The sequence below is a fragment of the Poeciliopsis prolifica genome, unplaced genomic scaffold (assembly GCF_027474105.1).
Source record: "Poeciliopsis prolifica strain line A6 unplaced genomic scaffold, Auburn_PproV2 SCAFFOLD042, whole genome shotgun sequence".
Lineage (NCBI taxonomy): Eukaryota > Metazoa > Chordata > Actinopteri > Cyprinodontiformes > Poeciliidae > Poeciliopsis > Poeciliopsis prolifica.
The window spans coordinates 1,992,724-2,010,150 of NW_026562417.1; the positions used below are offsets into that span (position 1 = coordinate 1,992,724).

Sequence of the window (17,427 nt, forward strand, 5' to 3'; positions counted from 1 at the left end):
TCTTTTTGTTGTTTTTCAGTGAAATGTTGAACCAAACCTGTTCACTCCAAGCTGCGTCATAACAGATGTTATGTACACTCATTACACAAGATGCCGCTGCACTGATCTGAGCTCTCACCTCGCTCTCATTGTGTGAGAGCGTTCACACCGTTTTCAGGCAGTCCGCCTCCACCACTTAGTGTTATGCCTGTGTCAACTTGGTACCATTTCCAGCCAGATATACACACACTTATAAAGCTGCAGATCTCTCTCTCTGGGTGTGCATGACTTTCACATTATATAAGAAATCAGCCTCATCTCTCTTCCACATTCTGTAAAGCTTAGATGGCAATACCCTGCAGTGGGACAGGAACGCTCTGTGGTTCTTCTTTTTAATATCAAATCATGTGGGACACATGAGAGAGGGAAAACCTTTTTTTTAAACTTCAGGGGTTTTCTTGTTTTTCTTTCAGAGCCTTAGTCGTGACCCGTCAGGAGATAAATCTGCAGCTGAGGACAGGTGAGGTTTTTTTGGGGGTGGGGGGGTTTTGTCGCCCCTTAGTTATGCTTCAGATTTGCAGTGTTATGGCATTTTACCGATAAAGTGTGTTCTTTTGCAGCACAAGCCTCTTGCCTGTGCTGGTGGAGGAAGAAGAGACGGTCCAGGATGATACAGCTGACGGTCCAGCTCTTCCAACCAGAGTTGCAGGTAAAAGGAGCAAAAAAACATCTAATCTGTATGAAAGCAGAATAGACAATTGATGTTTTGCGCACACACTCTTACATATATGAGTACCTTTGTCTCTTTGACTTGCTTAATGTTCTTCCAAGCGATGAACCAGCTCACAAGCAATGGGGCAAACACCTCTGACAGCGGCTCTCCTCAGTCAGAATCACAGATCGTACCAAACAGCCAATCAGGAGAGAACAGCACATCCTCTAACCTCCCCTTTAAACAGGTAAGCCATGGCATAAAATAGACAGTAAATATTGATTTATTTATCATCTTAAATAAATCAATTTAAAATAATCAATTTTCTAGGGGAAAACTTTCTAAGTTGGTGTTTAGCAATACCTAAACACCAACTATAAAGTCTTGAAACCTATAATGAATAAATAATAAATAAGTAAACCTGGCCTTGTGGGAGGCAAATAAAGGAAACCCTGTTATGAGGATTTTTATTTTGTTTTAGTTTTAGGCCTGCAAAACAGGAAATAAAAGAGCAGTTCCCAGCCTTTTATAGCAAGCATTACATTTGTAAAATATAGCAAAGTAACATAATTTTAACTCTTAATTTATTTAATAGAAAATTACAAGTAGGGTTTTCACCCATTTGCACTACATCTAAATACAGTGATGTCAAATTATTTGGCTCCTTCCACGTCTATTTTTTGCTCCTTTGTCATTCTGTCGTGTTTCAGATCATTTTTCACATCTCGCAATTTGTCCCTGTGAGCTACTAACTGCTTTTGCAACTGGTGGTTGCAACAACTTTAATCAAATGGCAATATGTCTTTTAGATTAGTGTGGAGGAATCTAGCAAATGCCTCACCCCTCTTCTTTTGTAGAAATATTTAAATTTAACCGTTGGAGGGGATTCAACCAGGAACAGGCTGAACGAAGCATCAAAACCTAAATAAAATCCAAAAGAAGTTCTAGATTAGTCGAGATTTTGAATAGCTCAAAAAATAAGAATCTAGTTTTCTGGTTAACTCACATAGAGGAAGGCTTGCTTCTTGGTTTGTTTGAAGCTGGAGTGCTGGAAAAGCTCATTGTTGTTGCTGAATATGCTCCTCATCAACGAGCTAGCTTTGTGTTTAGCTTGTAAGACTGATATCAAGAAGCTGCTCTTACTGCCATTAAGAGCAAACAAAGTACCATTGTTAGAACATGCTCCAAAATATTGCAACCTTTTTCAGCAGTCTCCTTAAACAACTCGAAATGTTGAGTGAAGATCGCAGCAGGAAGATAAAATTCCTCCACCTACAACAAGACTCTACTTTGGTGTATTGCAGCCTGAACATGTAAACTGGAAAAAGTTGTTGTCTTTCCAGTTTTGCATGTGTACGACCGTGCGAGCCTATCAAAGAGAGGGAGGGAAGAACAGAGAACAGTTTGATTTTTATCTCCAATAAGGAGAGAGGATCATTCTCAATAATGAGTCATGCTGGTTGCTCTAAAGGAAGGAGGAAGCAGTAAAAAGACCAATTAAAGAGACGGGAATGAACAGTGAAGTGTTGTCTGAAACGGAGCGGCATGAGCAGGAAATGCAAAAAACGGAGACAGAATGTCTTGTACAAACTTTGCAGAATCTGGCTCACATCATGGATGCTGTTGAGAAGAATCAGATCCAGGATGAACCAAGTGAGATCAGCCTGGGCTCTAGGAGACAATGTGAGTCAGACGCATTCATGGAAAGCCTGTGAATATAAAGCCAATTCACACTTTAAAGTGAATTCATAGTTTTGCTTGGTCTAAAACTTTTACTGGCTCGTTTTCTAGCGGATTCATCCGTGATCTCTGACTCGAATGAGGTTTTCAAAGACGACAGGAACAGGTAAGATAACAGACACTTATGACCCTTTTTAAAATTAACCCTGAATTATTTAAGGAATGATTCTCTCCTACTCTTTCTTTAGCTCATCACCTACTGATAAGGAGATTGAGGTAAGCAGAGCAACTAACTTGGGAATATGTGAAGAATTTCTTTGGTATGTGTGGCTAATTTAGGAATAATTTATGGTTGTAAAGTTAATACTTTGGAATCCAGATTGATATAATTTTCTTTAAGTCTGAGTTGTTGTGTTTTTTCTTCCATTTAAATAGCTTTTAAGAAAATGTCTGCGGTGCAATGTGTTTTACTTTTCCAGGCAGAGTTCCAGCGCCTCGCACTGGGATTCAAATGTGATATGTTCACCCTGGAGAAAAGGCTTCGATTGGAGGAGAGGTCGCGTGACCTTGCAGAAGAAAATGTTCGCAGAGAAGTGTCCAGCTGCCAAGGCTTGTTGCAGGTCCAAATTTGAACCTTTAACTTTTCACTTCTTGGAGAATAGTTACCCTGCATGTTTTATCTTCCCCCGTTTCAGTACAACTAAGCCAAATGTTGGTTTATTTCCAGAAGCTTAAATGAATGTTGAATTAATTTAATCTTCTAAATCAGCTGACTCAGGGTATTTCTGAATATGATGGCTCGTTTTAAATATGATTTCAAGAATCATATTTAAAAATATGATTTTTAAAATCATATTTTAAAAAGAGATGAAATACTGCTGATGGCTTGACGATATCTTGGGGTTGTTTGGTGCTTCGTTGTGAATTGATGAATCTTCTGCTAAATGCATCAGGTGCAGCCACTAATGTCCTTTTTCATTCAGCCTTACTTTTCCCTCCTAGGCTCTCACTCCTTTCTGTGAAGATGATAGCCAGTCGATGGAGATCATCCAGAGGCTCCAGAAAAACTTGGATATTCTGATCCAGTCCATGACTAGAGTGTCCAGTCGCTCTGAAATGCTTGGAGCTATTCACCAGGTCCGATGAAAACGCCTGCAGGAAAACTAGAGTTTTTTTGTTTGTTTGTTTCATTTTGCCTCTCATTTCTGACATTGACAAAAACCGATGCTTTGTCTGGACGACAGGAGAATCGTATTGGTAAAGCAGTGGAGGTAATGATCCAGCACGTTGAGAACCTGAGGAGAACGTACACTAAAGAACACGCTGAGCTCCTCGAGCTGAGAGAGGCGCTCATGCAAAGTGAGAGATCGTTCGGCTCACAAACGCAAAAAGGTTTAGAGCCTCGCAAATAAAACTTTCCAAATTAATGTTCTTACCTTTTAACTAACTTTTAAATGTCTTTTTTTTGATGACAGATGATTTCCGGGGCAAGAAGCCGCCATCGAAATACCCGGTTTGTCACTTCTGGGCCTGAATGACTTGAATTAAGTGTGATTTCTTTTTTTTCTGGTTTTGATTAGTTTTTTTTTTTTTTCTTCTTCTTCTTTTCAAAGCCGGAGAGATCCAGAAGACACAGCTCGATTCCCATGGGAAACATTCACTTTGACATGGTAAGAATTACTACATGTCAGTAAGATGCACATGGATGAGATTCAAACAAAATAAATGAAACAAAAAGTTCAGTAAAAACTCAAATTATGCTGAGGAACAATGACTAACACATTTTCAATATGTCTACTATCAAAAGCTTTTCCACATTTTGTCATAGTACGACTACACACTTAAATATAGTTTGTACTCATCTTACATAATAGACCAAGATGCAGTAAAGGATAATTGTGAAGCAAAAGAAAAACAATTTTTTTTGTAAAAAAATGAAATAAGATAAATAAAAAAAACAAATCAGAAACAAACACTGGCTTTTGCTAACCTCTTGACCATACAGGGGACGATATGTGGTATACACACATTTCAGATTTTTATTTGTTGACTTGTTTTGTGATAAAATGCAAAAATAAGGAGGATGTGTGAGTATCTTTGTAACATTTCCACTCATGACTGTCTTCAGAATAAGACCAGCATCATAATTTAGGAGGTGGTTTGAATCTGAGAAACTTTTAACACACAAAAACCCAATTATAGAGATTGTATGGTTCATTTATGATTAAAACACAATCACAAGCGGTTTGGAAAATTGGACCTATTTTAACAGTGATGATCATTGTTCTAATTTGATTAATACGAAAGTTTTTTTTTGTTTTGTTTTTTTTCTGTTACAGCCCAGAACGGGTCGAGATGGCCCAGAGAGTGAAGTAGAGAGGTTGACCAGGAGATCCCCATGGTAAGTAGAAAAAAAAAGAAGAAAAACCTCTCCATGCATGACAGACAGTAAATATTGGGGAAAATATCATTGCACTGATTCAAAGTGGACTTCTTCAGTTGTCCATTCCTTTCGTTGTTGGCGGTTTTACTTTTCTCCACGTCTCCACAGTGTTCTGTTACTTGGAGGCTTGTTTTTATTATGCCCCTATGATAACAATGGTTTCCAGGAATGTGACAGGGAAGAGCATGACACGGCCGCCGCTAAAACGGTTTGTTAGCTCTGCGGCGTGGGTTGACACTGAAGACCCCCGCGACATGACCAAGGGGTAAGGAGACGGACGTCGCTCTGGCTGCGTCACCCCGGTCTTTTCAAAGCACATCCTCATGCATAAAGATGGCGTTCAGCTTTCATCTATGAAACAGGAGGAGATCGGCTTTTATTCTTTGAGCAAGAATTGTTTTTGGGGGGGTTTCTGAAAGGACGAGGAAACGTGTTTTCATTTTGAGTGTGCACGCCAAATAATTGAAAAGCAAAAAAAAAAAAAAAAACTGAAGTTGATCAGAAACACAGAAATAACCCAGCAATGACACTCAACCACATGACAGCCATCTTTATGCATGAAGTCCTTTGCATGAGGAAGTGTCTGTGGAAATCAGCTGTTTTAATGGTCTGTTCTGCTGCTGCAAACCCACTAAAACCTGAGCTGCTGTTTGTGCACAGAGACGGGTCTTAATTGGTTGATGACACCATCCAATATGCTGTCCTGTATTTGCTTACCAAAAATTACTACTTGATGTATGTAAAGGTGTGAAATTGCTTTAAGACTTAATGTTCTGGTTTTGAAAAATCAACATCGCCATCTACATATGTTCATACCCCTTGAATTTGTTTTTTTTTTTCATATTTTCTCACTGGAGGTAGTATAATCACTTGATTGTGCTAATAAAAGATTCTGCAAAAATGATGAAAATCTTTGAGCCATAAAGTAAAAGGCTCAATTGATTTTTGCAAAGAATTGGCTGAATACTAATAATAATTTAGTAAAATTCCAGGGGTATAAATATTTTTCAAAACGCTGTAATTTGCTTGAGGTGGAATGCATTCATTTTTAGCTCAAATGTAAATCGTCAATATTCTTATTTTGTTTTCAAATGTCTATCTTACCAGCTTGACCAGCTTCATACATTTTTGTGCTCTATATGCCTGACGTGTCTGCTCAGCAAACGTGGTTTTGTAGTCTCACTGCTCTGTACACTGTTTGTGAATGCATGACCGTGCATGCCCACAGGCCGTCCTGCAGCAGCGCAGACTGCCAGTCGGACGACAAGCCGAAGGAGGCGGTGCTGGAGGAAAGGAAGTCCAGCATCACTGACCTGAGCCTGAAAATCACCTCTCTCCTTCTGCCCCAGAAGACGTTAGTGAAAGCAAAAGAACATCACCAGCTTCCTGCAGCGCTACTGTCTGCGAGCAAAATGCCGACGCACAGTGAAAGTTGATCACTTGGCTTCAGCGAGGTTCCTGTACTGCTCACCTGTGGTGGTCTTTGTTTGAATTCAACCCAACTGTAGAGTAACCACTGAGGTCAAAATTTAATGAGTTATTTTATACATAACTATTATGTTGATTGCAGATGCTTACTGCTTCTCCAGCAGTTTGCCTGAATCATTACCTGAAATTGTAATAATTTGGAGGAAACATCTGTGACGTCCGTAGATTAGTCTGAAAGTTAAAAGGAACTTGAGGAACCTCCCAAGTGATGAAACTGTTTCTTTTAAGGGCATAAAGCTGGGCCAACTTCTTTACTTTCTGCAGCTTCCTGTTAACATGACACTCTTTATTTTGCCATACGTTTTTGATTTGCGACGAATGTGACTAAAGAGTTGATTTGTGACTTCTGCATGGGGCTGGAGCTCGGACTGTTTTTGTAAAGCATCTATTCCATGTTCATCCTCGCCGACCTTGTTGTTCTGTCCCTGATATTAATTCATTCATGTGTTTTAACAATTTCTGTGCAAGTTGTTTATTTTTGGTTGAACCTAATCTACGGTGGGGCAAGAGTCTATCCTATGCACGCAAGCAAATAATGAGCTGTTGTTTTTCCATTTTTCTGTCTTTTCCTTCCTTACTTACAAATAACTCAGGAGTCAGGATGAACTATTTGTCCTGCTGTAAGTTCAGAGAGTCTGCCAAGTTCATTCTCCGACCCATTCACCAATCAGACTGCTTTAGAGCTTTGCACAGCTTTTGCATTCTCTTCATTATAATATAAATGCTTCTCTGTCTTTAAAACAGCAAAACTGGTGACTCCCAACATCAGATCTACCTTCAGATTTCATTAAATTTACTGCTTGTTGCTCATTTTACCATAAATGAAACTGATGTTTCCTGAATCATCTTGTGGTGGCTTTACCTCCATCACGATTCATTTCTGTCATGTTGACTCACTTGCTCTGGTTAACCATCCTTCATAGAATAGCTTCAGGTGACCATTGACTAACATTTCCTTCTTGTTCCTTCAGTCCAAGTTCTTCGTCCAGCCCCACAACTACAGATCCAGGAATTCCTCAGTCTGTTTCCCAAAACCTGACCAGTTCCAAGGCGTCGGCTGCAGCAGTGGCCAGAGGAAGCAGAGGGCTGTGGCTGTGGCTGGCTATTGTGGTTGTGCTAGCAGGTAAACATATCTGCTTCTGCTAAAAATTATGTATTATTAGAAGGTTAAAATGAACAGAAGGAGAAACAAAGTTGGCCACACTGTGCAGTTTCTGTTTTCATTTGTTTCGTCACAAGCAATCAGATTTGAGCATAAAGTACATCCTTTTTTATTAAAGGGTTTTATATATTTGGATATAATAAAAGCTGTTTGATGTGCAAAGGCTTCATCCTTTTAGACTTTTTTAAATTTTGTGATGCTGCTTTTTACATGACCAACTTGAATTAAACTCAGCTCTCCCTGACACCTTTAAAGCTGGGGTATCTAACTTTTTATGAAAAATGTTCTCTATCATATTTGTTAAAACTGTTAGTATGTCATGACGGTACGATATGAGACGATCTGTGGAAAAAAAAAAAATAAAAGCTTCCCCTTCTCTCTGAGCTATTGTTGCCGTCTGAAGAAATTCACAGCTCCCGGTCAGAAACGACCAATCAGAACCAGTCATGCTCATGTACCAGCTGCTCAGTGCCCTAATGGTGGAGAAACAACTTGCTGTCCTAGGAAAACTGTTTCTTCTTAGTCGTAAAAGGAAGAGCTTGTTTTTGCTAAAATTCCTATCCTGAAATATAAAATGCGTCTTCCCCTCCAAAGCCTTACCTCCCACTTCGTATCGCACGCAGGCCTTCTTGCACTCCTGTTCAGTTTGGTGACGCAGCCAGCAGTGGACGCAGCGCCAGTGGGGACAGGAGACTCTTGGATGACCATCCAGCAGCTGCTGTGGCCTTACACTGGGCTCCGGCATAACGGACAACCACCTGTATAGACGGTGCACTATGAGGCCGTTGGTTCTTGAGCCCCTCGACCCCTCTGCAGTACGTCTCCTCGCACCGGCGCGGCGATGACGGACAGTTTGCCACTTCTGAGTGGAGACTGATGGGACATTTACTGGTGCCTGAATATTCCTGAATCAAGAGTTGCATTGACAGTCGAGGCCAGGCTTCGGGGCTGGGAGGACGGTCAACCCTACAGATGATTTTTATGTATCGGATCATGTTTGCTAATTTAGTCTGGGTTTCTGCTCGTCGCTGTGTTTACAGGAGAGGTTGTGCTGACCAGGGTGTTTACCACTGGGCAGCCTGAAAACCTGAAGGTTTTGATCAGTACCGTTGAAACAGCTGATCGTGACGTAACGCATTCAGTTAAATCATGATGTGTCAAAAAGAGCTAGCATAGCACTGACCAATTATGTCACAAGTGTGTTGAAACACATTTCCTTTGCTTAAAGTTAAGACTAGTGTTTTAATAGGTTTTTTTTAATATTTAACTTTCTGATAACATAACGGTTGACTTAGCTGTATTGTTCAGATAAGCTAAAGTCTACAAACACTGGCTATGAGTTTATTTTATTTTTGTTTGAAATGTATACAATTATTAGCTTTGAGTGGAGAGAAATGGATCTTTTTACTTCAAAGCTAAACATGACCAGGTATGTACTGGTATTATAATTGTTGTGAATGTAAGAAACTTTTTTTTCTTCTTTGTTTTCTCTTTTTAAGTTTGAACACCAGCTTAATTTCTTTTTACTCAATTTCTTCCTGTGGCTCCCACAGTTTTCAACTGAATACACTTTTGTATGTCCCAAAGAGGATGCATGGATCTTTGCACAAATAAAGTAGCCCATTCTGCAATTAACTGCTTTCTGTGGAGAAAGGTGATGTTTTTACAAACAAAAATCTCAAAATGGTGGTTTTTATTTAAATCCCATCTCCCAGATGTACATTTTGTAGATTTTATAGTTTTGTTTTGTTTTTGTTTTTTTTGTTTTTTTTAAGGATAATCTTAATCATCTGCTCCACCTCTGCACTGCGCACCACTGACGCAACTGAAGCAATGCTGTGGACTATAGGAACAAAAAGTCAATTTTGGTCTCATCAAACCAGAACACCAGGCTTTCTTTGTCCTCTCTTGAGCTTGTGGCAAACTTCTTGGCAGTCTTCTTACGGTTCTCTCAAAACTCCATAAAGGCCACATTTACCCAGATCCTGGCTGACGACAGATTCTCTTTTTGAGCTGTGTGTCCATACAGCTCCTCCAGTTATGGGCCTCCAAACTGCTCTTCTCTGAAAAATGATCTCTTTGCCCTTGTATGGCCTTTTTTGGGTATTGTTGCCATATTCAGTTGATAGGATTAAGCTGTGCTTTGCAAGATGTTCATATCTTACGATGCATTTTTATAACTCAGTCCAGCTTCAATCATCTCAACCTGACCTGTTGCGTTTCTGGCACAATTTTTTTCTTTGTTTCACAATTATGCACCAATTTGCTCTGGTCTACTTCAAGTGGAAAAGCTCAAGGACCATGAATGCTTTTACAGGGCAGCGTATTAATCAACAAGCCAATAATCTTCAACACGGAGCCAGCTTTTTAATGCACTTCCCCATTTGAAAAAGGATTTCCCTTTTCCCTCTCGTGCCGATGTGAATGTCGAATTGTAAACAGCAGATAATTGTAGCACCAAAGCAGAAGTTGCTAAACTGAACTAGACATGTAATAATTTGCATGCACACAGCTTAGTGATGCGGCGTTGGTGTGCCGAAGAGCTCTGAATGTCCCGTTCGACATCCACATGGTCCACGAGAAAGGAGCAAGCAAATGTAGACAGGAACATCTGGCAAAAAGAAAGCTTAGTTTCAAATGTTGAACATTTGAATTTATTCCACAGTTCCTTCTTTGCACTCTGAGGACAAACAAGCTGTAAACACTGACTTAACTTGTGATTCTTTTTTTTTTTAAGAATAAAAGGGGGGGATTTGACACATCTGTTGAAGATCAGCAGTTTATTCCATTCAGGAAACATATGAGATATGCATGATTTATTGGTATTTATTATAAATAAAATTCAAAACAAATTCAGCCAGTGTTTGAAAATTGGCTGCAAAAAGCCAAAATGATGCAAAAAGCTGTTGTCTGATTCATGACACTCATGTTTGTTGAAAATGAACCCTTTTGGGTCTGTTCTCATCTCTGGATGTAACAAAAAAACAAAAACTTCTATTTATCATATATCTATGTATTTTATTCCTTTATCACATGAATGCAATTTGAGTCATCAGATGTTTTTTTTTTTGTTTGTTTTTTTAGCTTGTCTTAGAGATTTATTGCTTTTAATTTCTGTATTTGTGAACTTTTTAGGATGGCTTAGCCTGGGATTTAGCTTAAATTGTACTTTGAACTATTTCTGATTTCTCCCAAACACACAATCAGAACCGATTATGACAATTGGTCAGCAACCAAAATTAAGCTCAATAAAAATAAAAATAAAGTCAAGGTTTTAGGGAAAATTTATGGTTGAGAATAAATCTAAGTTGAGGGAAGAAGTTACTGGGTGGATATTTGGATTGAGATGTGCAACAAATTATTTTTTTACTTTGAGGTTAAAACTTTGTTCCAAAATATTTTGTCTAGAAGTAGCAATGAATCAGAGTGCTACCTAAATGAAACAAGCAGGTTTTTATAGTTATGGTGGTTGTTGCAGCTCATTCTAATTCATGGCATGTAAAGAAGTTCTATCCATTTAAAAAAAAAAAAAAAAAACCGAAAAAAAATGTGGTTGTTGCAGAGTCGTTTTCCTCCAGCAGATGGCGCCATTCGCCTCGTAATCTATGCTCTCTCAGCCATACCTCCGTTCAGGAATGAAAGGACTATTCAAGTGGAGAACAAAAAATATATTGGCTCTTAGAGACCAGTATCCAGGTACCGAGGCTATTTAAATTGAGATTTCTCTCTACAAATATGTCAGTTCTTTAAGGTAAACCTGTGAAATGTTTCGTTGTAGGAAGGATTAGTGTATTTCTCAAAATAGATGGCATTATGAGGGAACAAATATCATCTGCATTGAGATATTAATTTGATCTGAGGACAAAGGTCAATGCAGATGTTCTTCCCAACTTGGGGTTGTTACAAAACACACCTGTACACTCCTGCCGTTAGAGACCTGGTTGTTCTTTTGCGTTCATCAACGAACCAGGTAAAACCTATAAAGGGAGCGAGGAACTTCTAGGTTTCTCAATTCCTTTATGGAATACTCAATCATTGTACAATCATCAAATCGCATAACATTTAGAGTGGAAATGTCTGGAATCACAAGAACAAATCCGGCAGACGGTTTCTTCGGGGTAAAGAAAGACAAAATGGCTGAGGATACATTGCAATAGGTGACATGATCATTCTAGACAGATCATCAAGACCTAGAAACAAGCAAGGAAGTTTATGTGTAACCTGCCCAGTTCTTTGGTAGGTCTTTCAAAACTATTCATTTAGACAATCTCCTAATGTTACCAGAACTTCTTTGTATACAGAACCCAGTCTGAAGGCCACTAGAAAGAAACAAGCTGTCCAACAGAATATTTTTGTACGTTATCAAAGCATTCCTGACAGGTACACTGAGTAAGCGTGCTGAAGAATAGCTATAGTTTCTCTCAATCATGCAGTACTTTGGGAATAACTCTCTAAGCTGTAACACTTTGGCCAGTCTGTGAAACAGTGTTTGAATTGTGTACATTTTGTACAAATGCCAGGTATAAGCCCTCTCGATTGTACAACAGAACCCCGGAGACCCAGGCTCTCAGCAAATATAATTACAGTTGCTACCGATCCTGTATATTCTCTCATTCTTTACTGGCAATCCTTTTGATGAGACTAGACAACAATAATTAAATTGTTGACCAAACATTGGTTTCGTTTCATCAAGAAAGTCCACGTTTTGCAAGGTCCAGCTCAACATCGCTAAAAGCGGGATTAGCATTGCCAAATGTCATCACTCTGTCCTTCTTCAGGTCCAGATGTCCACTTCGACGCTTGATCTAAACAGAACAGAAGTTCAGTATCTCATGAGAGATGGAGGTCCAATTTGAGTCATGGGTATAATTTTTCTCAGAGCAGCAGTACTCACTCTGCCTGTAAACATTTTGATGAAATGGTAAATGATTGTGTCTTCCTTGTTTAAGGTAAGCCTTGGCTCCACTTTGAGGTTGCAGCCTCCTTGAAGGCGCAAAAACAGACAAAAATGAGCATCACAAAGTCTCGATAAAAGATAAAAGTTGACTTAAGAGAAAGATCAGTTTGCCTGTCAAGATGCTGACAACCAGTCCTACGCTGATTGCTGTGATGGTTCCCAATGGACTGAAGTACAGATAGGACAGAGAGTACAGGTTCCTCAGGTCGGACCTGGTGAGAGGACATTTCACGTAAATGTTATGAAAGTAAGTTGAGCCAAACTGGAGAGTCGGAGACCGACATTTTCAAACACCTACTTGTCATGGTGGTGCACTGGAGCCACCGAAGTGAAGTTCTGGATTGGTAAAGCGCTGGAGGTCCAATTTGAGTCATGGGCCAGAGTGAAATTGCATCCATCAGTGGAAAGAGGTAGAGGTTGACTCAAGGCTTTGGACGGAGGGTATATCTGAGCTCCAATGCCCACCCAAAGAGATAACGCCATGCCTGAAAAAAGGCCTGATAAAGCTCCCTGGAAGACAGAACAGTAAGGTAGCCTTTTTTTCATAGGAGAGGGCACAAATGACATACAGAAACCACAAGATATCTAAGATAATGTCATTTTAAAAACTGACTTCAGACCAATGGTTTACTAGAACTGTAATACCAAAAGGCTATATCTACATGAAAGCAGACTTACTTTAGAATTGGCCAGTGGACATAGAATCCCCAGCGTGAACAAGCCAAGCAAAGGGCCACCGATGATCCCAAAAATACTGAAGGCTGCCTGTTTAAAGGACATCATACTAACTGTTCTTATTATAAACCACAAACCATCTGACACATGTCTTGGCATAATTAAACCAATGAAATAACTGCCTGGGCAGATTGCTACCTGCAAGATTCCTCCCATAAAAGAGGCCACTCCAGCCATTCCAATGCATAAAATCCCATAGAAAAAACCTGCAGACAACAATGGGAAAGCCTTTCATGTTGCCGATCAAAGTTTTGAACTCCCAACTTGTTTTATTAGTACCATGGGCAAGCAATCATCCACTCACTCATTCCCTTTGAAATCCATGTCAGGCGCTTTTCTGAAAAGTTGGTGTACGGTCTTATGATGTCCTCAACTGTCACTGTGGCAAGTGCATTGATACTGGAAGACACAGTGCTGAGGATACAAACACATAACACATAAGACATGTCAGACAAACTCAAAGAAAGAGGCTGTAGTCAACACAAGAAAATAAATCTGTGTATATCTGAGCTTTCAAAGATAGCGATGAACCTCAGAGATCCGCTGTAAGCTGCCGCAACGAACAGTCCAGGAAGGCCAGGATAGCCGCCCAAGATGTCCATCACAAGATATGGCAATAGCTGGGGTGTCATCAAAAGATTCATCGTCATTGGAGATGTGACACACATACACAAAGAAATCGGTTCATGCGTTGATGGACCCGTACCTGATCAGGAGCAGAAATAAGTCTGCTGGTCCAGGGGTCACAACTTTTATAGACGGAGAACAGACACATTCCTGTGAACACTGAGCTCAGTAAAATGGACCAAAGCCCCAACAAGTTGATGAACAAAGAACTGGAACAAAGAAAAATGTCAGATGAAAAGCTCTAGTGACCCGCTCCAATGAACCTGTGCCTTTGGAGAGCAGAACTTACAGTCTGGCATGAGTCATACTCTTGCAGGAGATGTATCTTTGAACCTGTGCCTGGTTGATGCCATAAATACTGAGCCAAATGAATACCCCTCCGACAGACAGAGTCCAAAATGTGTGTCTCCTCAGCGGGTTTGGATCAAAGCTGATGGGAAAAGTAGAGAACATACTTTGGATGTTCCTGAAATTTATAGTTTGTTGATTGCCATGAATGTTTCCTTAACTGTGATTTCTAATCTCTCTGAATCAGGTAAAATAATTTGTGAAGATATCAGTTGATATTTTTCTTCAGCTTTCATCAGTACAAAAGTTTATCAAAAATCATTGATACTCTTGTGCTTGAAGATGTATTTTGGGTCTTCAATGGCCGTTGCGAGTAAAATCAGGTTACATGTTTATGCAGATGATACTCTGTTGTTAGTTGAAATACAATTGTATGTTAGTGAGGATTTTTCAATCTTCTAATTCAAGAATAAAAAAAAAATAAAAAAAGGTAAAGTTGTACTTTCTTTGTACATGTTAGGATCTAATTACATCTCATTTTAGAGCAGGTCAACACGTAGAGGCAAGACAATTCAAATCGCCCTCATGATTATCCAATAAAGCTTTAAAGTGCCATAAACAAGTAAAATGTCAGATGAAAAGCTCTAGTGACCTGCTCCAATGAACCTGTGCCTTTGGAGAGCAAAGGCACAGGTTTCTCCAGGGTTTGGACCCTGGAGATCCAAACACGGGAAACGTTGAAATGTTGTCAACCTGCCTGGCTCAAGGGTCATGGCTGAATACGTCACCGTGTAAGTGGGTCCTGAGGTTTTCTGGCGTAGGATCTCGGGAATCCTGCCGCTGATAAGCGGCTAAGTGAATGAAAAGGCCTCTAGAGATGATTCGGTAAACACTCTTTCTGCGGGCAGGTCGGGGAATGATCCTCATGTAAAACCAGCAAACCTCAACTACACACCCAATCAGTCAGTTTTTAAACTCTGTGTCAGCAAAGTATAAAGGAAACTGCGAGTAAAGATTTCTTCTTCGCTGAAGTAATCCAGCAAAGACGTCGAACTCTTCAAGTTTATACGCAGACCCAGTTGAGGTGTATTAATTGGTGGCCAGTGCAGGAAGTTGCTGCACTGGCCACTAATTTAGTCTGAATCCTGTAGCTTCCCATACTCACTCCAGAAGATTTAGTCTTCCTCCCTGCTGTGAGTCAGAGATGATGTTGATGACTCCGCCTTGTACGACTACAGACCGGATCATGACGGCGAGGAAGCCCGCAAGCATGACACCAAGCTGTAGGAAGAAAATGAGCTATTTGTACATGGCTCCACAAATACATTTATGCCCTTTTTGTTGCATTACTTTGGTGTATTTTATTCAGATCATACTTGATCACAAAGTAGCACATAATTCTGCAGTTTATTAATACAACCTTATGGAAAAGTAGCAAGACAAAAGCAATTGCAAGTTTCAGTCTTTAGTCCAGCCGCCCAAGACTTGTAGTACAACCAAAACCAGCAACAAATATGACAGCACATTCTTTATATAGTCAGGTCACCTTTTTCAGTGTCTGATATTATTTTGGTGGTTTTTGTTTTACTTTAAATATTCCCACCTGTATTACATCAGTCCACACCACCGCCTTCAGGCCACCCTGCACCAATATAAAGCACAAGCAAATTTGTAAATTAGCTGTGGACGAAGATGCATTGGGTCCAATGTGAACAGAAAAAAAAGGAGGAGTGAATTTCCACCAAAAAACAAAACAATACAAAAAAAATCTAAAACAAGAAAGTTTAAAAAATGTCAAAGTCTCACATTATATATATTTTTATTATTATTATTTTTTTTTTTTTCAGAAACGTACTCTCTTTTATTCTGTCTACAACGGCCATAATTAGACTTTTTTGATCTTTGGCATTTATTTATTTATTTATTATTTTTTACATTAACTTGCATGTTTCAATACGCACCATTGTGCAGTAAAAAGTACAGACCACTCCTGTTGAAATCATGGCGCCCCACAGATCCAGACCAGTCACTGCAGCGAGAGAGAGAAAGAGAGAGACAGAGAGAGAGAGGCTGTGGTCAATCATCATGACGAAGCCAAGAACAACTCATGAGTCTGACCGCATACCTTGGTTCAAAGCGAGAGCTGGAGCGTAGATGACGATTCCGGTATAAAGAATCTGCAATAACAACAACAGGAGACAGGTTTGTGCCTTTACCCAGACTGAGCAGTAATTACGTGCTCACTGGCCCCACACTCACTGTCTGAACAATGAAGAGCATGGTTCCCATCAGACGGGTCGCTCTGTTGAAACGCAGCTCCAGGTACTGGACGGAAACGCATCCAAAAGAAAGAGAATGTGACTTTAACATCCCAACATTCACTAATGTTTTAGTTCACCCATTGTCCCCCACTGGTCTGTTCAGGATCCTCATTCCTCCCCCCAGTGTCATGACCTTAAGAAATAATGAGATTTAGGTGTGTATAAAACAATGCCTAAAATGATCAAATGTCACAATGGATCAGACAGAGTGACCCTCCTCCCCTTCACCCCCCCACCCCCCTTTTCTTTCTTTTGTTGTTATTCTGACAGAAAACTTGAAAAATCAGACATCAAAATTGTGATTCAAGTCCCGCTCGGCCTTTAAACGTTTGCCTGCGCGAGCCACGCGGGTTACAAACAACCACACAACACCACAAGTTCAACCGCTCTGACCTCGTACGTGCTCGTGATGTTCAGCTTGTAGAAGACCGGCAGGAAGACCTCGGAGGTTATCACCATGGTGACGACGTAGGAGACGGCGTAAAACGCGATGCTGGCTCCGTAGAGGTACACCTGCACACGAGTTGGAACCGTGTTAGGGAACGACGGAGCTGTTTTCTGAGCACGCCGGCCCGTCCCACCCGTCTCACCTCGGCCGGGTTCCCCAGCACCGTGACGGCCGACATGAAGCTGGCGGACAGGGACAGAGAGACGGGCAGCGCCGTCAGCCTGCGGCCCCCGGTCAGGAAGTCCCCGGCGCTGCGCTGCCTCCTGTCGGCCCAGGCGAAGTAGACCCCGATGGCGGCGGACACCAGCAGCATGACGGCGAAAACCACGTAGTCTGCGACAGCGAAGGAGCGGACCGCAGAGCTCCCTGACATCCTGTTTGTCTCTTTATTATTATTATTACTAGTTTGTTGGGTTTTTTAAAATCTGCTTAGAAAGCAACTCTTTTGAATTATTGTTACTGCTCAGAAACAGGCAGACCTCTGTGGATAAATGGAAGTCCTGGCACTTCACTGAGCTGAGGGCCACAGACCGAAACCTTTTATGTGAGCGAGTGTGTGTGCGTGAGTACAGGTGTGTGTGTGTGTG

At 40.5% G+C, this 17,427-nt stretch overlaps 2 protein-coding genes across 7 annotated transcripts in view; one reads left to right on the forward strand and one right to left on the reverse strand.

Moving 5' to 3' along the window:
* The window catches only part of lrmp (lymphoid-restricted membrane protein), a 28,787-nt gene extending 19,688 nt beyond the window's left edge, over positions 1-9,099 (forward strand). For 3 of the 6 annotated variants that reach the window (XM_055055711.1, XM_055055713.1, XM_055055712.1), the window contains exons 24-39: positions 453-499; positions 600-688; positions 811-938; positions 2,290-2,374; positions 2,483-2,537; positions 2,620-2,647; positions 2,851-2,991; positions 3,374-3,508; positions 3,616-3,763; positions 3,847-3,884; positions 3,985-4,041; positions 4,711-4,772; positions 4,981-5,079; positions 6,043-6,168; positions 7,274-7,425; positions 8,088-9,099. In XM_055055711.1, the coding sequence (XP_054911686.1) occupies positions 453-499; positions 600-688; positions 811-938; positions 2,290-2,374; positions 2,483-2,537; positions 2,620-2,647; positions 2,851-2,991; positions 3,374-3,508; positions 3,616-3,763; positions 3,847-3,884; positions 3,985-4,041; positions 4,711-4,772; positions 4,981-5,079; positions 6,043-6,168; positions 7,274-7,425; positions 8,088-8,230 (1,533 nt within the window). In that variant the 3' untranslated portion in view covers positions 8,231-9,099. Of the gene's footprint in view, positions 1-452; positions 500-599; positions 689-810; positions 939-2,289; positions 2,375-2,482; positions 2,538-2,619; positions 2,648-2,850; positions 2,992-3,373; positions 3,509-3,615; positions 3,764-3,846; positions 3,885-3,984; positions 4,042-4,710; positions 4,773-4,980; positions 5,080-6,042; positions 6,169-6,895; positions 6,923-7,273; positions 7,426-8,087 lie in introns of all 6 variants that reach the window. The other 3 variants (XM_055055715.1, XM_055055714.1, XM_055055717.1) reach the window with 3 other exon arrangements.
* Positions 9,100-10,225: 1,126 nt separating this feature from the next.
* Positions 10,226-17,335, reverse strand: slc5a8 (solute carrier family 5 member 8). The gene is made up of 17 exons (XM_055055720.1): positions 16,983-17,335; positions 16,786-16,905; positions 16,331-16,396; positions 16,197-16,248; positions 16,033-16,100; positions 15,675-15,713; positions 15,237-15,352; positions 14,073-14,213; positions 13,863-13,992; positions 13,688-13,776; positions 13,461-13,570; positions 13,295-13,362; positions 13,100-13,186; positions 12,720-12,931; positions 12,533-12,633; positions 12,359-12,447; positions 10,226-12,269 (listed from the first exon to the last, which is right to left on the reverse strand). Exons 1-17 carry the CDS (start codon positions 17,211-17,213, stop codon positions 12,153-12,155), a joined length of 1,836 nt encoding a protein of 611 aa, XP_054911695.1. The 5' UTR covers positions 17,214-17,335; the 3' UTR covers positions 10,226-12,152.
* Positions 17,336-17,427: the final 92 nt, after the last annotated feature.